The sequence below is a fragment of the Trematomus bernacchii genome, unplaced genomic scaffold, assembly GCF_902827165.1.
Source record: "Trematomus bernacchii unplaced genomic scaffold, fTreBer1.1, whole genome shotgun sequence".
NCBI lineage: Eukaryota > Metazoa > Chordata > Actinopteri > Perciformes > Nototheniidae > Trematomus > Trematomus bernacchii.
The window spans coordinates 315,001-340,000 of record NW_022987876.1 but is presented as its reverse complement, the minus strand read 5'-3'; the positions used below and the strand labels follow the sequence as shown (position 1 = coordinate 340,000).

General features: G+C 43.0%; 2 protein-coding genes across 3 annotated transcripts in view; one reads left to right on the top strand and one right to left on the bottom strand.

The window, feature by feature from the left end:
- Positions 1-702: 702 nt before the first annotated feature.
- Positions 703-7,606, bottom strand: LOC117469600 (alpha-2-antiplasmin-like). Of its 2 annotated transcripts, none has more exons than XM_034114037.1 (9): positions 7,490-7,606; positions 5,028-5,096; positions 4,690-4,927; positions 3,888-4,031; positions 3,761-3,803; positions 3,101-3,246; positions 2,285-2,427; positions 1,977-2,181; positions 703-1,258 (listed from the first exon to the last, which is right to left on the bottom strand). In XM_034114037.1, the coding sequence occupies exons 2-9, from the start codon at positions 5,079-5,081 to the stop codon at positions 927-929; spliced, it is 1,305 nt and encodes a 434-aa protein (XP_033969928.1). In that variant the 5' UTR covers positions 5,082-5,096; positions 7,490-7,606; the 3' UTR covers positions 703-926. The 2 variants fall into 2 exon arrangements, with proteins under 2 accessions (XP_033969928.1, XP_033969929.1); XM_034114038.1 differs by having other exon boundaries at positions 4,690-4,924.
- Positions 7,607-12,236: 4,630 nt separating this feature from the next.
- Positions 12,237-25,000, top strand: part of LOC117469599 (solute carrier family 13 member 5-like) — a 21,679-nt gene continuing 8,915 nt past the window's right edge. Inside the window, exons 1-8 of the mRNA XM_034114036.1 lie at positions 12,237-12,365; positions 14,391-14,519; positions 14,753-14,889; positions 16,424-16,659; positions 17,918-18,055; positions 18,606-18,783; positions 21,014-21,136; positions 21,778-21,990. Of these exons, the coding sequence (XP_033969927.1) occupies positions 12,252-12,365; positions 14,391-14,519; positions 14,753-14,889; positions 16,424-16,659; positions 17,918-18,055; positions 18,606-18,783; positions 21,014-21,136; positions 21,778-21,990 (1,268 nt within the window). The 5' untranslated portion in view covers positions 12,237-12,251. The remainder of the gene's footprint in view (positions 12,366-14,390; positions 14,520-14,752; positions 14,890-16,423; positions 16,660-17,917; positions 18,056-18,605; positions 18,784-21,013; positions 21,137-21,777; positions 21,991-25,000) is intronic.

The following is a 25,000-nucleotide window of genomic DNA, read 5'->3' as shown; positions in this document are numbered from 1 at the left end:
AAATCTGGTAAATTCTCAATACATATAACTACATTTGTATTTTTCCATTTTGAGCTATAAATTATTTAACAACATAATCAACGTTAACTTCTTCGCTTTATTCTCAGTAACAATAAAACAAACAACTGTATTTCCAATAGTTTAAAGGTCCCCTATTGTACTGTTTTAGATTATTATATCATGAAACGTTATGACATCATCAAGTGGCCAAAATCTGATCAGCTCATTTTCAGACAGGTTTTTATAGAAATGGATCAAAAAGAGAGAGAATCTTTGTTCCTGAAACTTTCAGAGTCTCTTTCCACAGAGGGGACACATGTTGATGAAGAAGAGACATGAAGAAGAGGGGACACATGTTGATGAAGAAGAGACATGAAGAAGAGGGGACACATGCTGATGTAGAAGAGACATGAAGAAGAGGGGACACATGTTGATGTAGAAGAGACATGAAGAAGAGGGGACACATGTTGATGTAGAAGAGACATGAAGAAGAGGGGACACATGTTGATGAAGAAGAGACATGAAGAAGAGGGGACACATGTTGATGAAGAAGAGACATGAAGAAGAGGGGACACATGCTGATGTAGAAGAGACATGAAGAAGAGGGGACACATGTTGATGTAGAAGAGACATGAAGAAGAGGGGACACATGTTGATGTAGAAGAGACTTTGAAGAAGAGGGGACACATGTTGATGAAGAAGAGACATGAAGAAGAGGGGACACATGTTGATGTAGAAGAGACATGAAGAAGAGGGGACACATGTTGATGTAGAAGAGACATGAAGAAGAGGGGACACATGTTGATGTAGAAGAGACATGAAGAAGAGGGGACACATGTTGATGTAGAAGAGACATGGAGAAGAGGGGACACGTGTTTATGTATAAAATAGTTTTGCATAATAGGTGACCTTTAATAGTTTATTCTTCATACTGGTGATAACTTCTCCATCTCCGGCTGGTCGCTCTCGGTGCCGTTGTTTCGCCCGGGGTCGTCGTTGAGCATGTGGTCGGGGGCGGGGTTTGTGACGAGGCCCATGAAGAGGGGGGTCAGCGAGGCGTCGTCCACAAGGGCGAAGAAGAACGGAGAGTTGGCGGAGAACAGGGAGATGGAGCGCATGGTGGTGACGGCGGTGGTGGCTGACGCCTCCACGCCCTCCTCGCTGAGCTCCAGGGTGGAGGCGTGCCGGACCCCCGTCACCCTCAGGGGGTCCGAGGTGATCCCAGAGAGGTTCGGACCGGAGAACAGAGAGCCGAGGCCTGGGGGGAGGAAGAACCGGAGAAAGAGGGAGTCAGTGAGGTGAGTAGAACAGACACAGATCTGATTTCTGTGGTTATTGAAGTACAAAAGGAAATGGCGGTATCTGTTGGCTGTTACAGAGTCAACCCTCGTCATTGGGCAGCTCTGACATGTACAAATGTGTCTGTTGATTGTGTATATGTTAGTATATACATATTTGTATACATATTTTTATATATATTTGTATTTTGTATTCCCCTGGATTGTGGGAAACGGTATTTCGATCTCTCTGTCTGTACACACAAACTGAAAGATTGACAATAAAGTTGACTTTGACTTTGACTTTGACATGGCTGGCTAGTTAGCTTGTTAGCTTCTCCAGACTAGAGGAATATGTTAGATACACTGTCTGGCTCTTTTCTGTAACCAGCGCGACCTTAAAGCATTGTGGAATTAGCAAGCAAGCTAGCTGTAACACTGCTAATACATGTCAATGGCAATGTGCTTCACATGTTGCAGCATTAGTTAATTTCCTTCTTTGTCGTCGCAGGGAGTGAGCCTCTTACTAAAGCTCACCTATTATGCTATATTTGAACAATATATTATAGGGCCATATCTATACAAAACATGTCTCTGAAGTGTTTTGCTCAAATACCAAACAGGTCCCCCATTATAGCCTCATCCCCCTCTATTTCAGCCCTGATACTAACGTGCTGATTCTGGGTCTAATGTTCTCACCCATGTTGGTGAGCGCCTCCTGCAGCTCCTGCCGGTACTGCAGCTTGAGTTTGGGCAGGTTGACCTGCATGGTTTTCTCCTGCGGTAACCGTCTGTAGAGATCTGAGATGTTCAGTTTGGGAAGCAGTGACGACACGTTTCCTTTTCCAGACAAAGGCATGACGATCAGGAAGCTGGTGTTCCCTTTGAAGGGGAAACTGGCAACCTGCAGGAGAGGGAAGGGTTTCAAAGCTCCATCATTTCATAAGGACTTTACAAAACTACACCTGTTGTGCACATGGCAATAAAGAATCTGCGCCTGTGGTCACCTGTGCCTCCAGCTGTTGGTCGTTGAGCAGACGCAGAGGGTACTGAGGAGACTTCATCATGTCCACCAACACCGAGTTGCTGTTGTCCAGGTAAAACGCTCCCTTAGAGGTCACCTGGGGGTCAAACTGTGTCTGCCATGCACCTGAGAAACACAACAGGGAGCAAGAAGGAGGCATCAGGCAATCAGAAATGTGTTTCTCTTGTGTGTGCGTCCCGGAAACCATCTGACGTTAACCGACTAGCATCAATGCAAAGTTCTATTGTTTCGTAAAATCATTCAAGCTAGATATGAAACGTCACAAATTGTATCATGTTTTGCTAACCATTTATGTATTTCTTAAATACTTAAAAATATATCTTGAGGCACACTTTGGGGAAACATCTTCCTATATTCCTAATCACAAGACTCCTGCTTTGCTTATTTATAAATGAGGTGGCCCTTCACACTGAGCATTGGACGTGTGTCCTGTTTGCTGATGATGTTGTCCTTTTCCCTTCAATATGCAACAAAGCAATGTGGTTTAAATCTGCAGTTATTAATAAAATGAAGTCTGCCTTTGGTTTGCTTTTAGCCAGCACTTAACCATTTATATGTAGGATTATTTGAAGCAGAATAGGGCCTATTAAAGCACATAAGTCATGTGACAAAAGTACGTTAAAATGTTTGGGACTCCACTGCTCTTTCTACAAGGTGACCTGAAAATCCTTCACCATTTTGACGGTTGAAGAGGAACTGATTACGTGTTTTTTTTTAATGATAGAACATTATTTCTGTCCTGACATGAATCACCACGCTCTTTGGTGGGGGGGGTCACCTTTGAAGTAGACAGCGTTGATGAGCATGAGCACCACGCTGTGGGGAATACTCTCCATGAAGTTGTTGATCTGACCATTGGTGGCGTTCTCCACCCATTGGTTCACCTCCTCCACGGAGACCAGGGGCACCGGGGACGATTGGTACCTGAAGAATAAAACACATCTTTGATTTCAGAATAGGCATTAAAACAGGTATGGATGTAAGAAAAACAACAGAACTAAAACCCCCATTGTCTTAAAAACACATTCTCTAATATCTTACAGGTAGATAATCGTCACGTTGCCATGTCTGTAGTTTCTCTTCACCTTCCTATACTTTTCTGCCGCTCAAGTATTTGAGTATATTTCAATACCTTTCCCTGAATGCCCAGCAGCCGTCACTAGAGAGCTTATCCACCTGAGGGTCACATGACCTTATCCTTACGGTTGTTACCTGTTAACCCATTAAGGCCCACACACACCATGTTAACTACCGGCAATCTAAAGACGTTTTTTAGGCCTTCAGCGTCTAAGTTGTCTGAATTTGGTCCAAACTTTGAACGCTGATCCATTTTCATTCCTCAAGAGTATCTTTATATATCTAAAATGTGTACAGGATGTTAAAATGCATTGTCTTGTAATGGAAGTAAGTGTGTATTTGGCCTGACTGTAGTTGATACCTGGCCAGAGAGTCCTCAACAAAAGACAGCTCCACTTCAAACCCTGAGAGACGAAAGACAGAGAGTAGGGTTAAAACAAATCAAACACTAAATCTCTTGCAGACCCTCCCCAGCTCCACACTCATACCTGGTCTCAGGTACATGCGAGCGGCCACCTCCAGCGACGTGTTCCTGAAATGAGGAATGAGGGCTCCCAGGGTGTGATGGAAACACGGCAGCTCGGAGGCGTGGAGGCTCTCCAGGAGCAGCTTCTCTGTTTCATTGCGAGCACCTGAGAGAATGGAATAATAATAATAAAAGATCCTATTTTATTGCACACTGCAGACCTATCCCGAGGCCTTTTCTATAAATTACATTTTAATCGATGTTTCCATCCCAACGTTTTATAGGTTTTTTCCTTGGTTCGCGCTACACCCTTCCACCAGATCTCCAATAGTTGTTTCCATAACCCGTTTCCCCGCATTGCCATCCAGTGATTAAGACCAGCTCTAACAGGTCATGTGTTTTTTCATGACCAAATACTTTACCCTTCCACCAAGTTTCATGAAAATAAGGCCAGAACTGTTTTCCATTACCATGCTCACAAACAAACAAACCAACAACAACAAAACAGCAGTGTTCTACTGTGCAGAAAAACCATGCATGTATCCCTGGGTCTAAGCCTCACCCTTACACCAAGTTTCAAAATAATCCAGATAGTAGTTTTGTCAGTAAGCCTTCTGACTAACAGACAAACTATCAAACAAAGATAAAATAATGCCTGTTTCTGCCCAAAGATCTGGATCCACTTTATGGGTCTTTACTTGGACCACGGTTCACCATTCCACCAAGTTTCATGAAAATGTGTCAAGTAGTTTTTTCCGTAAGCCAACAACCAGACAAAGAGGAAATAAAGGTCTAAACAGATGAGGAGGTGAACTTTGACCGACCTAAGGTGAGCTGAGCGAGGGCCAGGGCGAGGCTGAGGGGGGAGATGATGACGTTCGGCTGCTGGGGGCCGACAGGAAGTTGTTCCAGTATCTTCAGACCCAGTCGCTCGATGGCGCCCCCTATCGCCCTCCGGCTCTCAGGACTGAACGCCTGGCTTCCTGTGCAGCTGACTTGCTCTACGTCCGTCTCCTTCTCTTCACCCTCAGGGACATCAGGAGGGACAGTGCTGAGCTCCTGCTGAGGACAGGAGGACACACAGGGGTCACTCTCTACAGATGTTAATATTACCTGAAGGACAAACTGTAAATAAACATGGTTCCTTGGAGGTTCTTCTTACAGTCAGTCCCAGACAGCAGAGACAATGCAGGAGAAGAAGAAGACACAGCTTCATGTCGAAACAAACCGCCTGCAAACAGAGAGAGAAATCATAAATCAGAGCCCCTATTATCAGAAATGTGCAGAAATAGTCAGTAAACTCCTATTTATGATAACAATAACATGGGTCTTTCCAATAGGCGCGTTCACACCAAGTACTTTGCCGTATTTAGTGCCGGCACTCAGTGCGCCGGCACTCATTACCTGAGGGCATTTAGTACAGATCGTGTTCACACCGGAGTACTTTTCCCTGAGGGAAGATTACGCAAATGAGCCGCTGACGTCACTTCGTCTTCTTCTGCTTTGGGTTTACTGGCAGGCCGCAAACAACTTCACGGCGTATACTGCCACCCGGAGTCCCCGGCCGGAAGTCCCCGGAGTTGGGGACTGGCTTCAGTAGAAGCTGCTGGGACTCCCAGCAGCTTCTACTGAAGCCTTCAGAGTAAATCGCCAGAACGCCGACACCTCCTCATCTCCACCGCTCCCATGTTTTATTTTGTGTTGCCATAAGTTAGTCTCTCTGCGTTTGTGCGCTGGGCGAATGCTAATGCTAATAATGCTAATGCCAGGATAATAAAATGGCGGCTCTACAAAACATTTCAGAGTTGTACGGGGCGTGGTTTGCAATTCGCCCAGCCAATCAGAACTGGGGCACTTTTTTCCCCCAGGAAAGCACCATCTCTCAGCAGGCCCTAAAAATGGGGGTAAAAGTTCCCGAGATTAAGTGCTCTTTTTGGTGTGAACGCGACATAAGGGGTACTAACGGAACTAAACGCGAAAAGTACGGTGAAAAGTACTCCGGTGTGAACGCGGCTATTGATGAGATTGAATAATATGACTTTTGTCCACTACATGGCTCCTAATGGACATTTGTTCTTAGGAAAGAGAAACCAAAGAACAAATGATACAACACATAATGAATGGCAAAGGTTCATTTCAAGGACTGACAGCCACATGAACCAGCGGTGAAAGATGCGTATATAATTATCGTATTCGTACGATATTTTGATCTTTGTACGATGTATGATGGCCAACAGTGCCATTTTGCTCATTATCCAGCCATTTAAGAGGCTAACAGGTCATAGTTTAAGCACTTATTCTCACTTCGCCATTCCTTATTTTAACGTAGGCTCTGATGTTGAGAAACGTGAATTGAGATCAGCTATTGTTCGTGAGTTGGCGCTTATTTGAAGAGAGTTTGAAGTAGATATAGTGAAACTGCTCAATCAAGTCAATATAGGTTTTTTAGAACAATTTCCAAACTGGCAACACTGACCTGAAATCAAAAATACTCTCAAGGAAGCCATGAGGTATTTTATAACTGGAGAATATTGGGAATTTAGTGGTAAATCGTCAAAATGCAGTCCATCAATCACATAAATCACACACAATAACATCCTAGCATGTTAGCATGTAACTTAGCATCCATCTCAACTGAAAATAAGATTGGTTGAGAAGTCCAAACCAAATGTTATGACGATCCAATCGTAACCAAGATATTTTAGTCTAGATCTAAGTCTTTAATCGACAGGTCCCGATTGTCCATTAACTACAATTGTTAAAATCAGGACTGTTGACGTTGTGTCTCATGGTTCTACTTTCTGTCCGTGCTCCAGAGTCACTTGAGGTTTCGGAGGCGTCCGTGTGTTTACCGGCAGACTAAAGGTTACTGGCTGAGCTGCAACACACTGAATACACAGAACGCAGACTACACTGAAGTACATGAACTACACGACTCTATCAACACTGTGTACCAGATAAGACTCAAACCGCTATGTGAGCAACCCCCCCCCCCCCCCCCTCCCTTAATACCAGGACCCTCTCTTGTTGGGGGCAGTGATATTTAAAAGTGTTTCTGTGTATTGTGAGAAATAAACATCCAATACTACGATATACGTAATTCTCGTGTGGGCCATTTTGCACAACGTCTACTTTGGGGTTAATACTTGTAAGATTCAGAATGCATGGCTTACTTGAATTTCTACACTGTTGTATTACTATTTTTACTTTACAGAAAGATCTGAGTACTTCTTCCACCTCTCATTAAACCGTTTGTTCCAAAATAATCTGTGTTACGAGGTAAATAAAGACCACGGTGTATTGACCGGGGTCCTGAACACAGTGTCACACTAAATAACTTAAAAACTCTATATATAAAATGTGATTTTTCCCTTTTAATCTGCTGTTATTTATTTTTGAATTTCCTCGTATTTGGAGTGCCCAACCTAGGGTATGTAAGAGTGGTTTGTAATATGTTGGTACAACTTGAAATCGCATGGGGCTCCCTCAGTTGTTTTAAAGATGATCCTTGTCCCCACTTTTTTTTCTTTCTGTTTTTTACAGTTTACGTACAACTTTCTCTCTGGACAGATTCAAAACTCATTATCATCCTTTTTCTTTAACCGTAAGGCGGTGCAGACTCACCTGGTGCTGTGTGCGATGTGAAGGCAGATCGGTGAGAAAGCAGAGTTGTTAAAAGGCGATGAAATTAAGAGTAAAGATATGTTGATCCGTCCTGAGGCTTCGCAGCGTAGTGGCTCAACACTGCCCCCCCCCCACACACACACAGCCGGTTAATCATCAACATCAATGTGTGTATACTCTCTACAGCAGGGGCGTCCAAACCTTTTTCACCGAGGGCCACATACAGAAAAATACACAAAGGTTTGGGCCACTCACTAGAGGTGAGGTATATTGCCTCATAAGTTAAGTTGTAAGTCGGCAAAATCAATCAAATGTGGGTAAATGATGCTCAATCAGCGCACATCACATCTCTCCATAGGGTTTCAATTATTTTGTTAGCAGCTCATTCCTTAAAACAGAAGCTTCAGATTGCTGATAATAAGAGCTAACAATGACATTATTGTTCTATTAATATAAAGGGAGGTCAGGTACTCTTTAAAACGGCTGGTAGTTATGGGTACTTTTTACTGAAGTACATTTCAAAGCCCATACTTCTTTACTTTGACTTGAGTAAAGGATGTGTGTACTCTTTCATCTCTGCTCATGGCGCTCTGCACACAGCGGGGGCGTCTGTTTGTTCTGACCTCCAGCCTGATGCCCCCGCACCGTCACAAACATCTTCCTCCACTGACCCCCATCCTCCGAATCACAAAACCACCGACTCTGAGAGAGTAGATCACGTCAGTCTGAATCTGAGACGGAGGTTTTAAAACTCATCCTCATTTCACAAACTGAACATCGGCCACAGTGTTATTCAAGAATATGTTTATTTACAGAGGTTCAAACTCAATAATTCCCCTCCGTTATGAACCGTCCTGAGAGTCAACCTCTTAAATGATCGTGGTGTCACAATCACATGTTGAAATCTCCTCAAATCCAGTGAGCCAGGCTCAGGGTGAGGTCAGGGTCAAAGTGAGAGGGCACTTTGTTGAATTATCACAGTGTGTTAACAAGAGAGACCCTTCCAGACCCTCCCACACACACACACACACACACACACACACACACACACACACACACACACACACACACAACACACACACACACACACATACACACATACACACACACACCACACACACACACACACACTGCCTGACCACCAGTATTACATACACATGCCACACACACACACACACACACACACACACACACACACACACACACACACACACACACACACACACACACACACTGCCTGACCACCAGTATTACATACACATGCCACACACACACACACACACACACACACACACACACACACACACACACACACACGAATAGAACATTATATGATTTATGTAAAGCATGTTTAGAATGTTGAACCTGATTTTAACCCTCCACATTTTTTTAGGATTTCCAAACATAAGAAATATAAAGTGTATGAAAGTTGAACTAAATGTAAATATGCAACACACAAGGCATGTTTGTCTTTAGGGGATCCCAAATGAAGACTCAAACTAACAAAAAAACACAAGTCTTTACATCGCAAACGTTCACATTTAATTGAAACGCTTACTGTAAAGTCAAGGTTTTTGATTTTCCTTTTCTTCTGATATTTCATGCAGTATGGTTTGATGTCCACTGGGGGTCAGCAGAGGGTCATCTGCAGATTCAACTGAGAGGAAAACTAAACTCCTTTTACGGAAAGCATTCAATTAAAGAAGAAACTGTTGTGATTAAGACCACTTATACCCCTTTCACACCAACGGTGTTTCAGGGCCGGTTCGGTGCTGGTGCTTGAAAAGCACCGGGTTTTCCTGTTCACACCGCAGCGGAGCAGCGTCATAGCTCCGGAATCCGGTTCGTTTCGAGCACCAAAAAGTTGTCCGTCTAGAAGCAAGAACCGCATACGTCACGCTTACGTCGGAGGGGGGGCGAGATTAACCTGAGCTAACACTTAAGGCGAGTACGGCAAATAAAAGTTGTAACAAGCAGTAGTGCTGAGCAAAGTGACTAGAACGCAACCACACACTTGTTAAAAAAAACACACTTTATAAAGTCAGGCAACACTAACCAGGCTTCGTGTGATTCTGTTTATTTGTACCTTACTTTGACCATCCGTTCTCTGTTATTGATCATTGTGGAGAGCAGGCAGACGTTTTGTGTGTTATTATAGCAGCTATCGGATGGAATCAATACATGGGCTGCACAGGTTGTCATGTCCGACTATCACAAGTAGAATCATAATGAAAAATACGTCGGTAAAAAGTGCCTGTAGAATACTGCTTAGCAAGTAGTCAGTTTAGCTTCGGTTGCTATGCTAACATCACCCATGTTATACCAGAGAAACTTTCATAACAGCGTTGTGATGCCAAACAGCGTCAATTCAGACTGACACACATTCACTTAAGGGGAACTGGGGATATGTATCAGCTGCTTGTGTGACAGTCAGACAGTGAATACTTTAGAGCCGTGTGAGCTAACCCGGACCTAACGGGAGAATACACTCCCGTTGAAGAGCAGCCGGCCAGCACTGCAGCGGTCGGTAAATGCCGCTGAAACACATTAATAAACAATGAACCACGGCACTCTGGAGAAAAGTATAAGGTTGGAGAAGTCGTTATTTAATTTAATCTGGCTTCGTATGATTAAAAGCAACGCAGTCCCCGGCCCGTTGTTGTGAGGTGAGCTCCGGCGTTGGGGAGAAACTCAGCGACGTAAACTGTGACGTCATGACGCAGCAGCGGCAGCACCAGTCGGGCTCTGAGCGGTGTGAAAAGAGCCGGCGCTAAACCGAAGAACCGGTTCTGAACCAGAAAAGCTCTAGCACGGAGCTTGAACCGGAGTTGCGTTGGTGTGAAAGGGGCATTAAAGGTGGGGTAGGTAAGTTTGAGAAACCGGCTCGAGATACACTTTTTGTTATATTCCATGGAATGCTCTTAACATCCCGATAGCAATGAATATCTGAAGTGCTTTGACAAAAAATCCATAAAAAAATGTCATCTGTGGAAGCCGTAATACTGTAAAAAGCACGACCAATCATCTGAGCCGGCCCGGCTAAAATAACTGGATGGCCTACCTGCCTGTCAGCCTTCCATCTGTGCACAAACTTATCTCGTGCCCTCATTGGTCATGTGCGCGTTCGTGTGTGTTGGAGGAGGGGCTCTGTAAGGAAGTGGCAGATGTTCTCTGGTTGTGTATTTTCAAATTCTAGCGATCTCGAGCCGGTTTCTCAAACTTACCTACCCCACCTTTAAAGGTCCCCTATTATCCTCGTCTTCATCAATATATCACAGGTCTCAGATATATACAGAGCCTGTCTCTGATTGGCTGAAACACCAAACAGCTCATTGCAGCATTACCCATAATCCCCTCTGTTTCAGCCCTGTTTCCAAAGTGCTGATTCTCTGTCTGTTACTTTAGATGAAAATAAGGAGCCCCTCCCCACGCCCCTCTGAGAGAGATTTGGTTACAAATAACTCAATGGTGCTCTAGGAGAAGATTCAGGTGATAAGGTGGGGGGGGGGGGTTTACCTTGGTTGCTGATTGGCTAATGGTTACACAAGACAACGTTATGACATCATAAAGTGGCCAAAATCTGATCAGCTCATTTTCAGACAGGTTTTTATAGAAATGGATCAGGACAGAAAGAGAGAGAATCTTTGTTCCTGAAACTTTCAGAGTCTCTTTCCACAGAGGGGACACATGTTGATGTAGAAGAGACATGAAGAAGAGGGGATACATGTTGATGAAGAAGAGACATGAAGAAGAGGGGACACATGTTGATGAAGAAGAGACATGAAGAAGAGGGGACACATGTTGATGTAGAAGAGACATGAAGAAGAGGGGACACATGTTGATGTAGAAGAGACATGAAGAAGAGGACTTTGCTTAATATGGGACCTTGTATTCATTTTTTAGGTTGAAAATTCCTCTTAAAAATGCAGCCTTTTTGAAATGTCCTAAACCTCCGATGATTGGATCGAGGTGAGTGGTTTTGTGTTTGTTCATTTTGAGTTTGTATATGAAATGTGTGACCTTCATGTGTCCTGGCCCTCAGACAGCAGCTCTCTGAGACTCTTTGTGTTTGAACATGGCAGCGGGACGACAGAGCAAACAGAGAGGAGCGCTGGGAGGAAACTCAGAACACGGGAACTCTATAGCATTAAACATGGATACAACCAAGAGACACAAAGGGACTGCGTAAAGCTGCAGAACCACGCAGAACATGTGCAACGTGACCACCAGGGGGTGCAAACCAACACGCAAAGATAGGTGCACATGCATGGTCAGAAAGATGCATATTGTAAATGCATCCTTTAAAACTGTTTATATTTCATTATTATTTAAATTCTTATCTCAGCGCAGACTGTGACCTGACAGGAGATCTGTGTTTACTCTGTGTGTGAGAGCTCAGATAAGGTGTGTGTGTGTGTGTGTGTGTGTGTGTGTGTGTGTGTGTGTGTGTGTGTGTGTGTGTGTGTGTGTGTGTGTGTGTGTGTGTGTGTGTGGTGTGTGTGTGTGTGTGTGTGTGTGAGAGTGTGAGAGAGAGTGTGAGAGAGAGAGAGAGAGTGTGAGAGAGAGGAGAGAGAGAGAGAGAGAGTGTGAGAGAGAGAGAGAGAGTTAATATGTAGTGTCAGCCGTGCAGGGCATCACATTGAGAGACAGACGGAGACACAGAGGAGTGAAGAGACGCTCAGGAACTGATTCACTCTGACAGACTTTTAAACTCTTCTTCTTCTCCTTCTTCCTCCTCTTCTTCCTCCTCCTCTTCCTCAGCATGTCGGTTCTTCCTCTGCGTGTGAGAATGCTGCGGCAGGTGTGGAGGTGGAGGGGGGTCCTGGTCCTCGTGTGCAGCCCCTTCCTGCTGCTGCCGCTGGCCCTCAGCACCACGGTGAGGAACCACATATTAATATGAAATACTTTAAAGAGCACGACCTGCTTCAGACGCAGCTTGACACACGACGTGATGAACCTGCAACGCGTTGAGATCATACAAAAAGCTGACAGGTCAAATGTAAAGACTGGGTCATATAAAGTACAAACAGTAAGAAGTCATTGTGCGGAATACCTTATTTTACATTATTGCATTTGAAAAAAGGCAAATAAAAATGTGGTTGGAAATTCCTCGAAAGTAGGATTTTTTAAGTAAAATTTCAAAGTAAAAAAATGTAAACAAACAATTGGAAAACATCACAATCAATGTCTTAAAAATAAGTGAAATATGGAGCCCTGAAAAATGTTACATAAAAAAAAATTATAGAAATATAAAAAATGACACAGAAGTGTTTACAAAAAGTATGTATGAAAAAAAAAGTCCATAAAGAAATGTGAAAAAGGAAAAATAAGTGAAATATAGTTATTTAAGAAGGTTTCAGGTGCCTGTAAATTGTAAAAATCAATGTCATTGTGCAGAACAATATATATCATATTATTATTATAGTTAAAAAATGTATACTTCACATTAAAGGGGACCTATCATGCAAAAGTCACTTGTTGATGTCGTTGATTATACGTCACTATGTGTCCCCGGTGTGTCAGGGAACTCACGCAGCGTCAGGAAATAAAACCCTCTCTCTTTTCCTCCGTACCCAAATCTCTAAAAACGGGGGAACAACGGAGCTGATCCAGATTTGCATCCGATATGACGTAATATCTGAAATGTGGACCCACGGCCCTATCAGAAAGTTGCTATCAGAAACAATGCCCGACTGTTTTGGACGTAATATGGTCGGTGTTTACATTAGCATCGCTAACACTCAGAGCTAACCTGCACTGGAGAGCATGTGTGTGAAGAAGCAGGAAATAAAAAGGAACTCACCTTGTGGTATAACCGGCAAGAGAGAAAGCCTTTGAGCTCCATACTGTTTCAGAAAGAATCCTTGATAATCCATGATATGGCGTTTCATCACGGTAGCATTTAATTTAGACGGTAGCTGCCGGGTCCCGCATAAGCTCCGCCCCTTCCTTTTTTATCAATGTTTTAATTTGTTAAAGCTTTATACCCAAATCAGCACTTTTGAAACAGGAAGTGAAATAGAGGGATATGAGGCATGGCTAGAATGGGTGATCTGTTTGGTATTTTGAGCAAAACACTTCATAGACATGTTTTTTATATATTTTTATATATCTGAGACCTATGCTGTTGCCTAAAAATAGCATCATAGGTCACCTTTAAATTAAGTAAAAACATTCCAGAAATATGGAAAAAAAATGAAAAAGATTCGATAACAATTTGAAAAATTACGGATTTTCCTCCTTTTTTTTGGAAAAGTTTGTGACTTTTTTTATATAAAGTAAAAACGTTGATTATAAATAATATCATTATAAAGTTGAATTACTCCCAGAGTCGTACTGAAAAGCAGTTCTGCAGTAAATGTACTTTAGAGGTTGTTTATGTTCCTGATTCAGACTCTTCTTCCTGCCGTCGGACATTAACTCTCTCTGTCACTGATTCACGGCCGGAGTAAAAGTTCACCGTCAGTTAGAGAAGAGTTCACACTGAGACGGTTTCCACAGGACTGAGGGCGTTACTATACACATATAATAAGAGGAAATAACATATAATAGCAACTGCAGCAAAAGTGAAGAATGTAAATAGAAAGTAGAAAGGAACTGCAATAGAAATATACAGAAATATATATTAAAATATGCAATGGGTTTTCTGGTTCATGGTGATAGTAAGTAAAAGAGTTTGGTGCAAATAATAACCCTCCAAACTCACTGAGAAAAAGATATTCAACTTTGTGTGTGTGTGTGTGTGTGTGTGTGTGTGTGTGTGTGTGTGTGTGTGTGTGTGTGTGTGTGTGTGTGTGTGTGTGTGTGTGTGTGTGTGTGTGTGTGTGTGTGTGTGTGTGTGTGTGTGTGTGTGTGTGTGTGGTGTGTGTGTGTGTGTGTGTGTGTGTGTGTGTGTGTGCAGGAGGCAGCCTGTGCCTATGTGATCCTCCTCATGGCGGTGTTCTGGTGTACGGAGGTTTTGCCACTGGCGGTGACGGCGCTGCTGCCGACCATCCTGTTCCCAGTGCTGGGCATCATGGAGTCCAAAGACGTGAGGCACACACACATACACACACACACACACACACACACACACACAAAACGGGAGAACAACGGAGCTGATCTGTTTGGTATTTTGAGCAAAACACTTCATCGACATGTTTTTTATATATTTGTATATATCTGAGACCTATAATATATGCCCTAAAAATAGTATAATAGGAGACCTTTAATATAAGTAGGCTACTCCCTCATCATGTGGTCCACCTGTGTGTCTCTACTTAGGTGTGCATGCAGTACCTGAAGGACACCAACATGCTGTTTGTGGGGGGACTGATGGTGGCCGTGGCCGTGGAGCACTGGAACCTCCACAAGCGCATCGCTCTGAGGGTCCTGCTGCTGGTGGGGGTCCGGCCCGCTCTGTGAGTCACACTGAACTGTTTATTTTCTGTTTTACTTTTGAATAGTCAGTCTGTCAGTTTCCGGTTTTACTTTGAAAGATGTTCACCCCCTGTCTCATGTCTGCATTTGCTTCCTGTCTCTGAGCTCCCTCCTGTCTGATTGTCTTATCGGCCCAATTCCAAACCTACACACTACCCCTCCGTTTGTGCGTTCTCGCGGAGGGTCCGCCACATTAGGTGCTGTTCCAAACCAACGAGTGGGTAGGGTGTGGTTTGTCTTGTGATTGCCCCTGTGTATGTAGTCTTGCTTGCCCTTGTGTTCCTTGTCCCCCTTTATATTTACACATTTACAGGATTTCAAGGAACCGTTGGGAACCATGTCTTACGCCGTTGTTGTTGTTGTTGTCTCTAACAAACTGTCTACAGACGGTAAACCGTGAATTAGATTGGCACAATTGATAGCTAGGACCATTGTAAAAAACAACAACAATGCTGTGTTATGGCGCATTTCCACCATGGCGCGGAGCGCGGTTTAAGCATGCCGTGTCGTGCCGGGCCCGTTTTTGGTTGTGTTTCCACTAGGCCTAGTTCCGGCCCGGGGCTACTTTTTCACCTTTTTTCTGGCCCGACAAAATCGTGGTTCTATCGGGGCCAACAAACAGGGCTGAGTCGGGCTGAGTTTGCTAAACTAGAGAGAGAATCGCTGGCAAGGGGGCTACAACTACAACAAGATGAACATATTTGACCGTGATTTAATTGTAATACACGTTTCAAAATGATGCCGAAGTAACAACATACTGATACCGGTTAGTAAAAACCATGAATTAATGCTTTGACAAGTCTGCAGACAGACGGCAGGCGAAAAACCTTTTAAAATGCGTGTTTTCTAAATGGAGATCGGCTAAGCTAACGTTGTATATGCTCCGACCGTCCACACTCACAACAACGGCCTATACAGACATAAATAAACCAGCGACTGTATTCGCCATGACACAGGCAGTCTGTGGTTTGTACTTGTTTAACTTTTGTCTAGTTTCTGAACAGATATGAGGAGCTGTGAGCTCTGAGTGCTAACAGCTAACGGCTGTGTTGTTTTTCTGGGGTTCTCATTGAAGATGACGTCACGGCGCCGCTTACACTGCGTTACTATAGTTACTGCCCCAGCTACTAAACTGTAATGGAAGCGCAGCATTAAAGTGAGCCGGGCCTAACAAGGCCTAACAAAAACGTACTAAGTCGAGCGAGGCCTGCGGTGGAAATGCGCCATTAGTTACTTTTTGTTCTTATGAAATGATCCGGACCCGGTTGCTCTGTCTGTATCCGGTTGTTTCCGCCCGAACTGTTTCACATTCTGACGCTCAGATTTCCCATCAGGCATAATTGTTTTTTTCCCTCAACAGTTTGAAATGAATGCTAACGTAAGCATGTCAAACATTGGTCATACTGGTTAAAAAATGCCCCTTAAGAGTTTCAAACCCTCTGGTTCTCTGGTCTTTTTGTTGACGATTGTTGAAGCTTCGTCACATTTTTAACGCCTCCTTCCTTCCTCTGGCAGGTTGATGCTGGGCTTCATGGGAGTGACCGCCTTCCTCTCCATGTGGATCAGCAACACGGCCACCACCGCCATGATGGTGCCCATCGTGCAGGCCGTCCTGCAGCAGCTGCACGGGAACCTGGAGCCTGAGCCGTCCAGCGAGGCCCGGAGGAAGAGGAGCGTCGACCAGAACCAGGACCACCAGGAGAAACCCAGCCACACCCCGCAAACTGCTGCCAACAACAGCCTGGAGAACGGTACGACTGATGACCTGCTGGACCCAAATATGGCAGACAATCAATCAATCCACAACTTTATTAATCTCGCAAGGGACAGTTGGTTATGAGCAGCTTCTGTCATGTACTCAGGCAGGAAGATACAGGGAGAAAGCTCACAGAAACACCCCTGGATGTGGATCATTCACATTTACACGATAAGTAGTTCACAGCGTCACAATACATAAGTGAATAAATAATCAAGTTAAAAACCTGATTATTTATTTATCTATTTATTGTGATGCTGTGAATACTGTTTTAGAGAAACCAGCCCCGATTAGATCGATCCGTAGAGCAAGACTCATTCAGTGCCAATGCAAAGATCAATGAGTCTCTGATGAAGGGAGGGAAACCAGAGACTAGTACGATTACAGACCTGCGATCATTTAGCCAAACGAAACCTCAATCCTGCGTTTACATTTCAAAGAAAATGCTAAATGTGTTTCTGATGAAAGTCTCCATAAGATCAGGGTGGTCTGATAGGTCAAACAAAAACAGGACTTTGACCCAGGTTTCTGTTGATCGTGTTCTTTTGTAAATGTATAGCAATATATACAATTTTTGTCAAGACATTTGACTTAAATACCAGAACATTAACCTTAAGGAAGCACCAGAGGTAAAGTCAGAAGATCGCCGACGTCTTTAGGAGGTTCATCTTGTGGGAAGCATCGATATTAACCCTTCTCCACTTGGTTCTAGCTCTGTGCTGGTTTGGTTCCCAGTTGGTTCAACTTAGGGAAATATATGTATCAAATTGTAACTGGAGTGTTATTGTCTATTTGCTTCAGAAACGTATATATTTTGAATTCCAATGATTCTGATGTTCCTAACCTTTATATCTTCGAGTGATAACCAATCATGGTCCCTGGTAGACCCCCACACATATAGCAACATAGACTATGCTATCACACCCCTGGTTGTGAAATACCAATTATTTGCAATATATATATATATATATATATATATATGCCATTAATAACTGTACTGTAATACCTGTTACAAGATGTCTATTTGTAAATTGTATAATCTTTTTAAAACATGTTTATCTTTAATATTTTTGTGCGCATGCTTCTTAGTTAATATTAAGCGTTTTTGGCTTTTTTTCTTTCTGTAACAAATGCAAATTTCCCCTCTGTGGGACGAGTAAAGGTATTCTGATTCTGACTTGAAATACGATGGATTCCGAAGATACTGACGTTTTTCTGAGTATGATGTTGAACTTCTGAATGATTCCTCTCAGGTCAGAATGGAGCGACTTTAACACAAAGCAACGCAGAGACAACCAGCGACGTACAAGACAACCGGTCCTCTGAGGAGAAGGCTTCATCGGCGGTGGAGACGGACAAACCTCCGTCAGAGGGCGCCAACACCGGGCCTGGTGAGTTCACAGGATGCGAACCAAATAATATCTGAACCTACATGTGAAGGAACGGAACAAATCTTTGTCTTCCTTCCAAGAAACCATTGTTAGTCAAATAGGAGTTTAATGAGTGGTATCACAGCCATTGGTTTGGATACTGTTTTAGACGTACAATCTTTGAAATGTTGCCATCGCCAACTTCATTTTTTGGTTTTAGGAGGGACCATATTTGGACAATAGGTTGCAGCTAAAAGAGCAAAGTTGATTTTGAGTTACCTGCTAACGTTCACACTCGCTGGCTAGCTTGGTTTGCAAGACCAGCCACCATATTTTAGGAATAAGACCAAAAATAGCAGTAGATAGCAGTAATAAAGTTATTTCAATGAGATCTCAGCTACAACACCGTCTGTTAATGAAGAGATCATCATGTCTCTACAAGTAGTTTTTTAATAAATGACCTGAAACTAACCTACAGGAAGATAAAACCACTCTTGAAACTGATGCGCCGTTTGTAAATGACCCATATTAGTGTTCAACATGTAGTAAAACATAATGATAATGAGTGCAGTGCTGCTGGAGAGCGTCTGCTGTCAGATGGAGCTGGAGGAGCTGAGCGATGAAGACGAGGAGAAGAGGAGGATGAGTAAAGGACTCCTGCTGAGTGTTTGCTACGCTGCGAGCATCGGAGGCATCGCCACGCTGACCGGCACCGGACCCAACCTGGTGCTGATGGGCCAGATGAGCCAGTACGTGATCATAACCAACCTTTAGATCAGGGGTGGGAAGTAGTGGATTACAAATACTTCATTACTCTAGTAGTACATTTCTCTGGTATCAGTACTTTACTCCACTACTTATTTTTCTGACCACTTTTTACTTTGACTTCTTACATTTTGAACCCAAATACCTGTACTTTCTACTTCTTACATGTTGAACACAAATACCTGTACTTTCTACTTCTTACATTTTGAACCCAAATACCTGTACTTTCTACTTCTTACATGTTGAACACAAATACCTGTACTTTCTACTTCTTACATGTTGAACCCAAATACCTGTACTTTCTACTTCTTACATGTTGAACCCAAATACCTGTACTTTCTACTTCTTACATTTTGAACACAAATACCTGTACTTTCTACTTCTTACATTTTGAACCCAAATACCTGTACTTTCTACTTCTTACATGTTGAACACAAATACCTGTACTTTCTACTTCTTACATTTTGAACCCAAATACCTGTACTTTCTACTTCTTACATGTTGAACCCAAATACCTGTACTTTCTACTTCTTACATGTTGAACACAAATACCTGTACTTTCTACTTCTTACATTTTGAACCCAAATACCTGTACTTTCTACTTCTTACATGTTGAACACAAATACCTGTACTTTCTACTTCTTACATTTTGAACCCAAATACCTGTACTTTCTACTTCTTACATGTTGAACACAAATACCTGTACTTTCTACTTCTTACATGTTGAACACAAATACCTGTACTTTCTACTTCTTACATTTTGAACCCAAATACCTGTACTTTCTACTTCTTACATGTTGAACACAAATACCTGTACTTTCTACTTCTTACATTTTGAACCCAAATACCTGTACTTTCTACTTCTTACATGTTGAACACAAATACCTGTACTTTCTACTTCTTACATGTTGAACACAAATACCTGTACTTTCTACTTCTTACATGTTGAACACAAATACCTGTACTTTCTACTTCTTACATGTTGAACACAAATACCTGTACTTTCTACTTCTCACATGTTGAACACAAATACCTGTACTTTCTACTTCTTACATGTTGAACTCAAATACCTGTACTTTCTACTTCTTACATGTTGAACACAAATACCTGTACTTTCTACTTCTTATATGTTGAACTCAAATACCTGTACTTTCTACTTCTTACATGTTGAACACAAATACCTGTACTTTCTACTTCTTACATGTTGAACTCAAATACCTGTACTTTCTACTTCTTACATGTTGAACCCAAATACCTGTACTTTCTACTTCTCACATTTTCCAAACAGGCTGGTTCCTTTAGTTTGAATGTGTGTTTGGTGGCGTGATCATTATTATTTAGAGTCATTGCGTGCCTATTGATTTGAACACGATCCGTGTATCCATCATTTCCTGGTCTTCTCTAAAGAAGAGGGACCAATGAAAACGTTGTCATGTTGCCGTTGTTCAGCATGGAAACATTCATTAGCTAACAATGACATTATTGTTCTATTAATATAAAGGGAGGTCAGGTACTCTTTAAAACAGCTGCTAGTTATGGGTACTTTTTTTGTTCTTGAGTGCAATACTTGAGAAAATGTACTTAGATACTTGCACCATTGCTAATTAGTCTTAACAGTTACAGTTGGTCTCCAGGTGTAGTTCGTTAATAGAAATTCATTATTAGACTTCTGCTAAACGTAAAAGCAGTGGATCGGGGTAGGACTGGAGTTAACTGCGGTTAAAGGTGTTGGGTTTCCCTAAGAAATGTACTTGTACCACACGATTTCACATTTAGAACCAGTACCCATTGACAAGTTTCCGAGGCCCTCTGTCTAGTGTCTGAAAACGTGGCTGTACCAAAGTATTGTCAGTGAAGGTTAGGTCAAATTCATAACTCATTAAGGTCCCAGTTTTAGACAAGTTAGGGTTATTTTTGTTTAAAGTAGAAACGTTTTTATATTTAAGCCCTGCTATCGGTTGTTTAAATGTTTGGTTAGATCGGCTACAGACAACAGCTGTCCAAGACTTTAAACCAACAGACTTGAGTGAACTGTTGTGACTCGAGGATGTTAGACTTAGTTTTAAATGTTTTCTGGTGACTACTGAAAACAGAAGAGATGTTTTAGCAACAACAGCAGAATTGAGGACCTTAAATTAATAAATATTGATGATATTCTTTATAAGTTAGGTAGTTTAACTCTCACAATCGTTATTTTCTGTCTCTCCCTCGTAGACTCTTCCCTCAGAACGGAGACGTGATCAACTTTGCGTCCTGGTTCTTGTTCGCGTTCCCCACGATGCTGCTGACGCTGACGCTCGCCTGGTTCTGGCTGCAGTTCCTCTTCATCGGCTGCAAGTGAGTCGCCAGGATACGATAATATACCCATTAATCTACAGATCGTCAACCTTTGTATTGTCTTCCCATCAAGGTCTGGTTTGACTGTTTATAAAAGATATATTATAAAACATCAGTCAATTCAGAAATCAATCAATCAATAATAATAATAACATTAAAGTATTTACATTGAATATGATTGAAAACGTAGAAATATAATTGGAACAAAATATGTGCAATAATGTGCTACTGCGTTTTAGATTATTAGATTATTTTAACAAGTGTTTCTCTTTTTTCTGGAATTTAGGGACAATAGACCCAGTTTGCACAAAATTAAACCTTATTTTTGAGTAAATAAAAGGCAAAAAGTTGATTATTTTGACTCTAGCTTGAGGAAAAGAGTGGACGGATAATCACATACTGGTAAATGCCAAAGTTCAGTCAGAAATCCAATCAAAATGTACCAATGATAGACCAACGATGCTTCAATGTAAGTAGTGATCATCTATTTGTCATTCAAAGAACGTATGGAACCATCCATGTGGTCTTTGTGCTGATTAAATGAGAGAACCCCTAATTCTGACACACGAAAACATTGGAAAATAGGTCATATTGGACTCAAGCACAACTGGAAAGCTAAATTCTCTGTGTTTTCCGTTCAGCCTGAGGAAGACGTGGGGTTGCGGGACGGTGCACACGGAGAAGGAGCGAGCGGCGTACGAAGTGATGCGGGAGGAGCACCGGCGCCTGGGCCCGGTGAGTTACGGAGAGCTCAACGTTCTGGGGCTGCTCATCCTCATGGTGGCGCTGTGGTTCACACGAGACCCGCGCTTCATGGACGGCTGGGCGACGCACGTCTTCAACGCCAAGGCCGAGTGAGTGCCAACAAACTAACACACCAGTGTATGTCCTGTTATTCATGGGTTGATTTAGAAAGGCCGGGCTAGAGATGCAACCAAAGAAGTTTGCAGTTTCATATTTTTGAGTTGTTTAAAGGTCTCCTATTATACTCTCTTTCATCGTGATATGAGGGGGGGTTACCTTGGTTGGTGATTGGCTAATGGTTACACAAGACAACACATCGTGATGACATCATAAAGTGGCCAAAATCTGATCAGCTCATTTTCAGACAGGTTTTTATAAAAATGGATCAAAAAGAGAGAGAATCTTTGTTCCTGAAACTTTCAGACTCTCTTTCCACAGAGGGGACACATGTTGATGTAGAAGAGACATGAAGAAGAGGGGACACATGTTGATGTAGAAGAGACATGAAGAAGAGGGGACACATGTTGATGTAGAAGAGACATGAAGAAGAGGGGACACATGGTGATGTAGAAGAGACATGAAGAAGAAGGGACACATGTTGATGTAGAAGAGACATGAAGAAGAGGGGACACATGTTGATGTAGAAGAGACATGAAGAAGAGGGGACACATGTTGATGTAGAAGAGACATGAAGAAGAGGGGACACATGTTGATGTAGAAGAGACATGAAGAAGAGGGGACACATGGTGATGTAGAAGAGACATGAAGAAGAGGGGACACATGTTGATGTAGAAGAGACATGAAGAAGAGGGGACACATGTTGATGTAGAAGAGACATGAAGAAGAGGGGACACATGTTGATGTAGAAGAGACATGAAGAAGAGGGGACACATGGTGATGTAGAAGAGACATGAAGAAGAAGGGACACATGTTGATGTAGAAGAGACATGAAGAAGAGGGGACACATGTTGATGTAGAAGAGACATGACGAAGAGGGGACACATGTTGATGTAGAAGAGACATGAAGAAGAGGGGGACACATGTTGATGTAGAAGAGACATGAAGAAGAAGGGACACATGTTGATGTAGAAGAGACATGAAGAAGAGGGGACACATGTTGATGTAGAAGAGACATGAAGAAGAGGGGACACATGTTGATGTAGAAGAGACATGAAGAAGAGGGGACACATGTTGATGAAGAAGAGACATGAAGAAGAGGGGACACATGTTGATGTAGAAGAGACATGAAGAAGAGGGGACACATGTTGATGTAGAAGAGACATGAAGAAGAGGGGACACATGTTGATGTGGAAGAGACATGACGAAGAGGGGACACATGTTGATGTAGAAGAGACATGAAGAAGAGGGGACACATGTTGATGTAGAAGAGACATGAAGAAGAGGGGACACATGTTGATGTGGAAGAGACATGAAGAAGAGGGGACACATGTTGATGTGGAAGAGACATGAAGAAGAGGGGACACATGTTGATGTAGAAGAGACATGAATAAGTTGATTTTGCATAATAGGTGACCTTTAAAGTCGAGTTACAGACATCGTTAGTTATAAACGGGTTTGGGGAGTAACGGATTAAACAGGAGCCGGATACAAAGTCAGGTGACTGTACAGTTTCATAAATAAAGACCAACTCAAACCCTTCGTAGTCATTTCACATACGAGGGGACTCATGTTTATGTATAAAAGACATGAAGAAGTGTATTTTGCAGAATAGGTGACCTTCAAGACTTCATAACCGTATAATACAAACTTTGACTACTATCTAATAGACATGAAAGAGATGGGGCGACCCAAAGCCATACAGAAGGGGAAGGAAAGCAATGTGTGACGCTGTGTGTGTGTGTGTGTGTGTGTGTGTGTGTGTGTGTGTGTGTGTGTGTGTGTGTGTGTGTGTGTGTGTGTGTGTGTGTGTGTGTGTGTGTGTGTGTGTGTGTGTGTGTGTGTGTGTGTGTGTGTGTGTGTGTGTGTGTGTGTGCGCGCGCATTAATGCAAAGTTAAACTCAGACGCTGCCTCGGGGCAAAATCCCAAACACACAGGAACCCGAGGCGAAGAACAAACAGAGGAAACGTGTCCCGAGTCCAAACTGAAAACCCTGTTCACTGACCTGCAAACAGACTGCAGGTCACCAAGAGCAGGGTGCCCTTTCACCCAGAAACACAGAGAACATTTGGAGCTACCTATGTTGCAAATGTATTATCTTTTCAATTTACACACGGCATCTATTGCACGTCTGTCCGTCCTGGGAGAGGGATCCCTCCTCTGTTGCTCTCCCTGAGGTTTCTCCCATGTTCCCCTTTAAACTGTGGGTTTCTCTCTGGAAGTGTTTCCTTGTACGATGTGAGGGTCTAAGGACAGAGGGTGAGGGTCTAAGACTAGAGGTCCTGAGACTAAAGACCGGTCCTGAGACTAGAGGTCCTGAGACTAAAGACCGGTCCTAAGACTAGAGGTCCTGAGACTAGAGGTTCTGAGACTAGAGGTCCTGAGACTAGAAGTCCTGAGACTAAAGACCGGTCCTGAGACTAGAGGTCCTGAGACTAGAGGTCCTGAGACTAGAGGTCCTGAGACTAGAGGTCCTGAGACAAGAGACAAGTTCTGAGACTAGAGACCGGTCCTGAGACTAGAGGTCCTGAGACTAAAGACCGGTCCTGAGACTAGAGGTCCTGAGACTAGAGGTTCTGAGACTAGAGGTCCTGAGACTAGAGGTCCTGAGACTAAAGACCGGTCCTGAGACTAGAGGTCCTGAGACTAGAGGTCCTGAGACTAGAGGTCCTGAGACTAGAGGTCCTGAGACAAGAGACAAGTTCTGAGACTAGAGACCGGTCCTGAGACTAGAGGTCCTGAGACTAAAGACCGGTCCTGAGACTAGAGGTCCTGAGACTAGAGGTTCTGAGACTAGAGGTCCTGAGACTAGAGGTCCTGAGACTAAAGACCGGTCCTGAGACTAGAGGTCCTGAGACTAGAGGTCCTGAGACTAGAGGTCCTGAGACTAGAGGTTCTGAGACTAGAGACCGGTCCTGAGACTAGAGGTCCTGAGACTAAAGACCGGTCCTAAGACTAGAGGTTCTGAGACTAGAGGTCCTGAGACTAGAGGTCCTGAGACT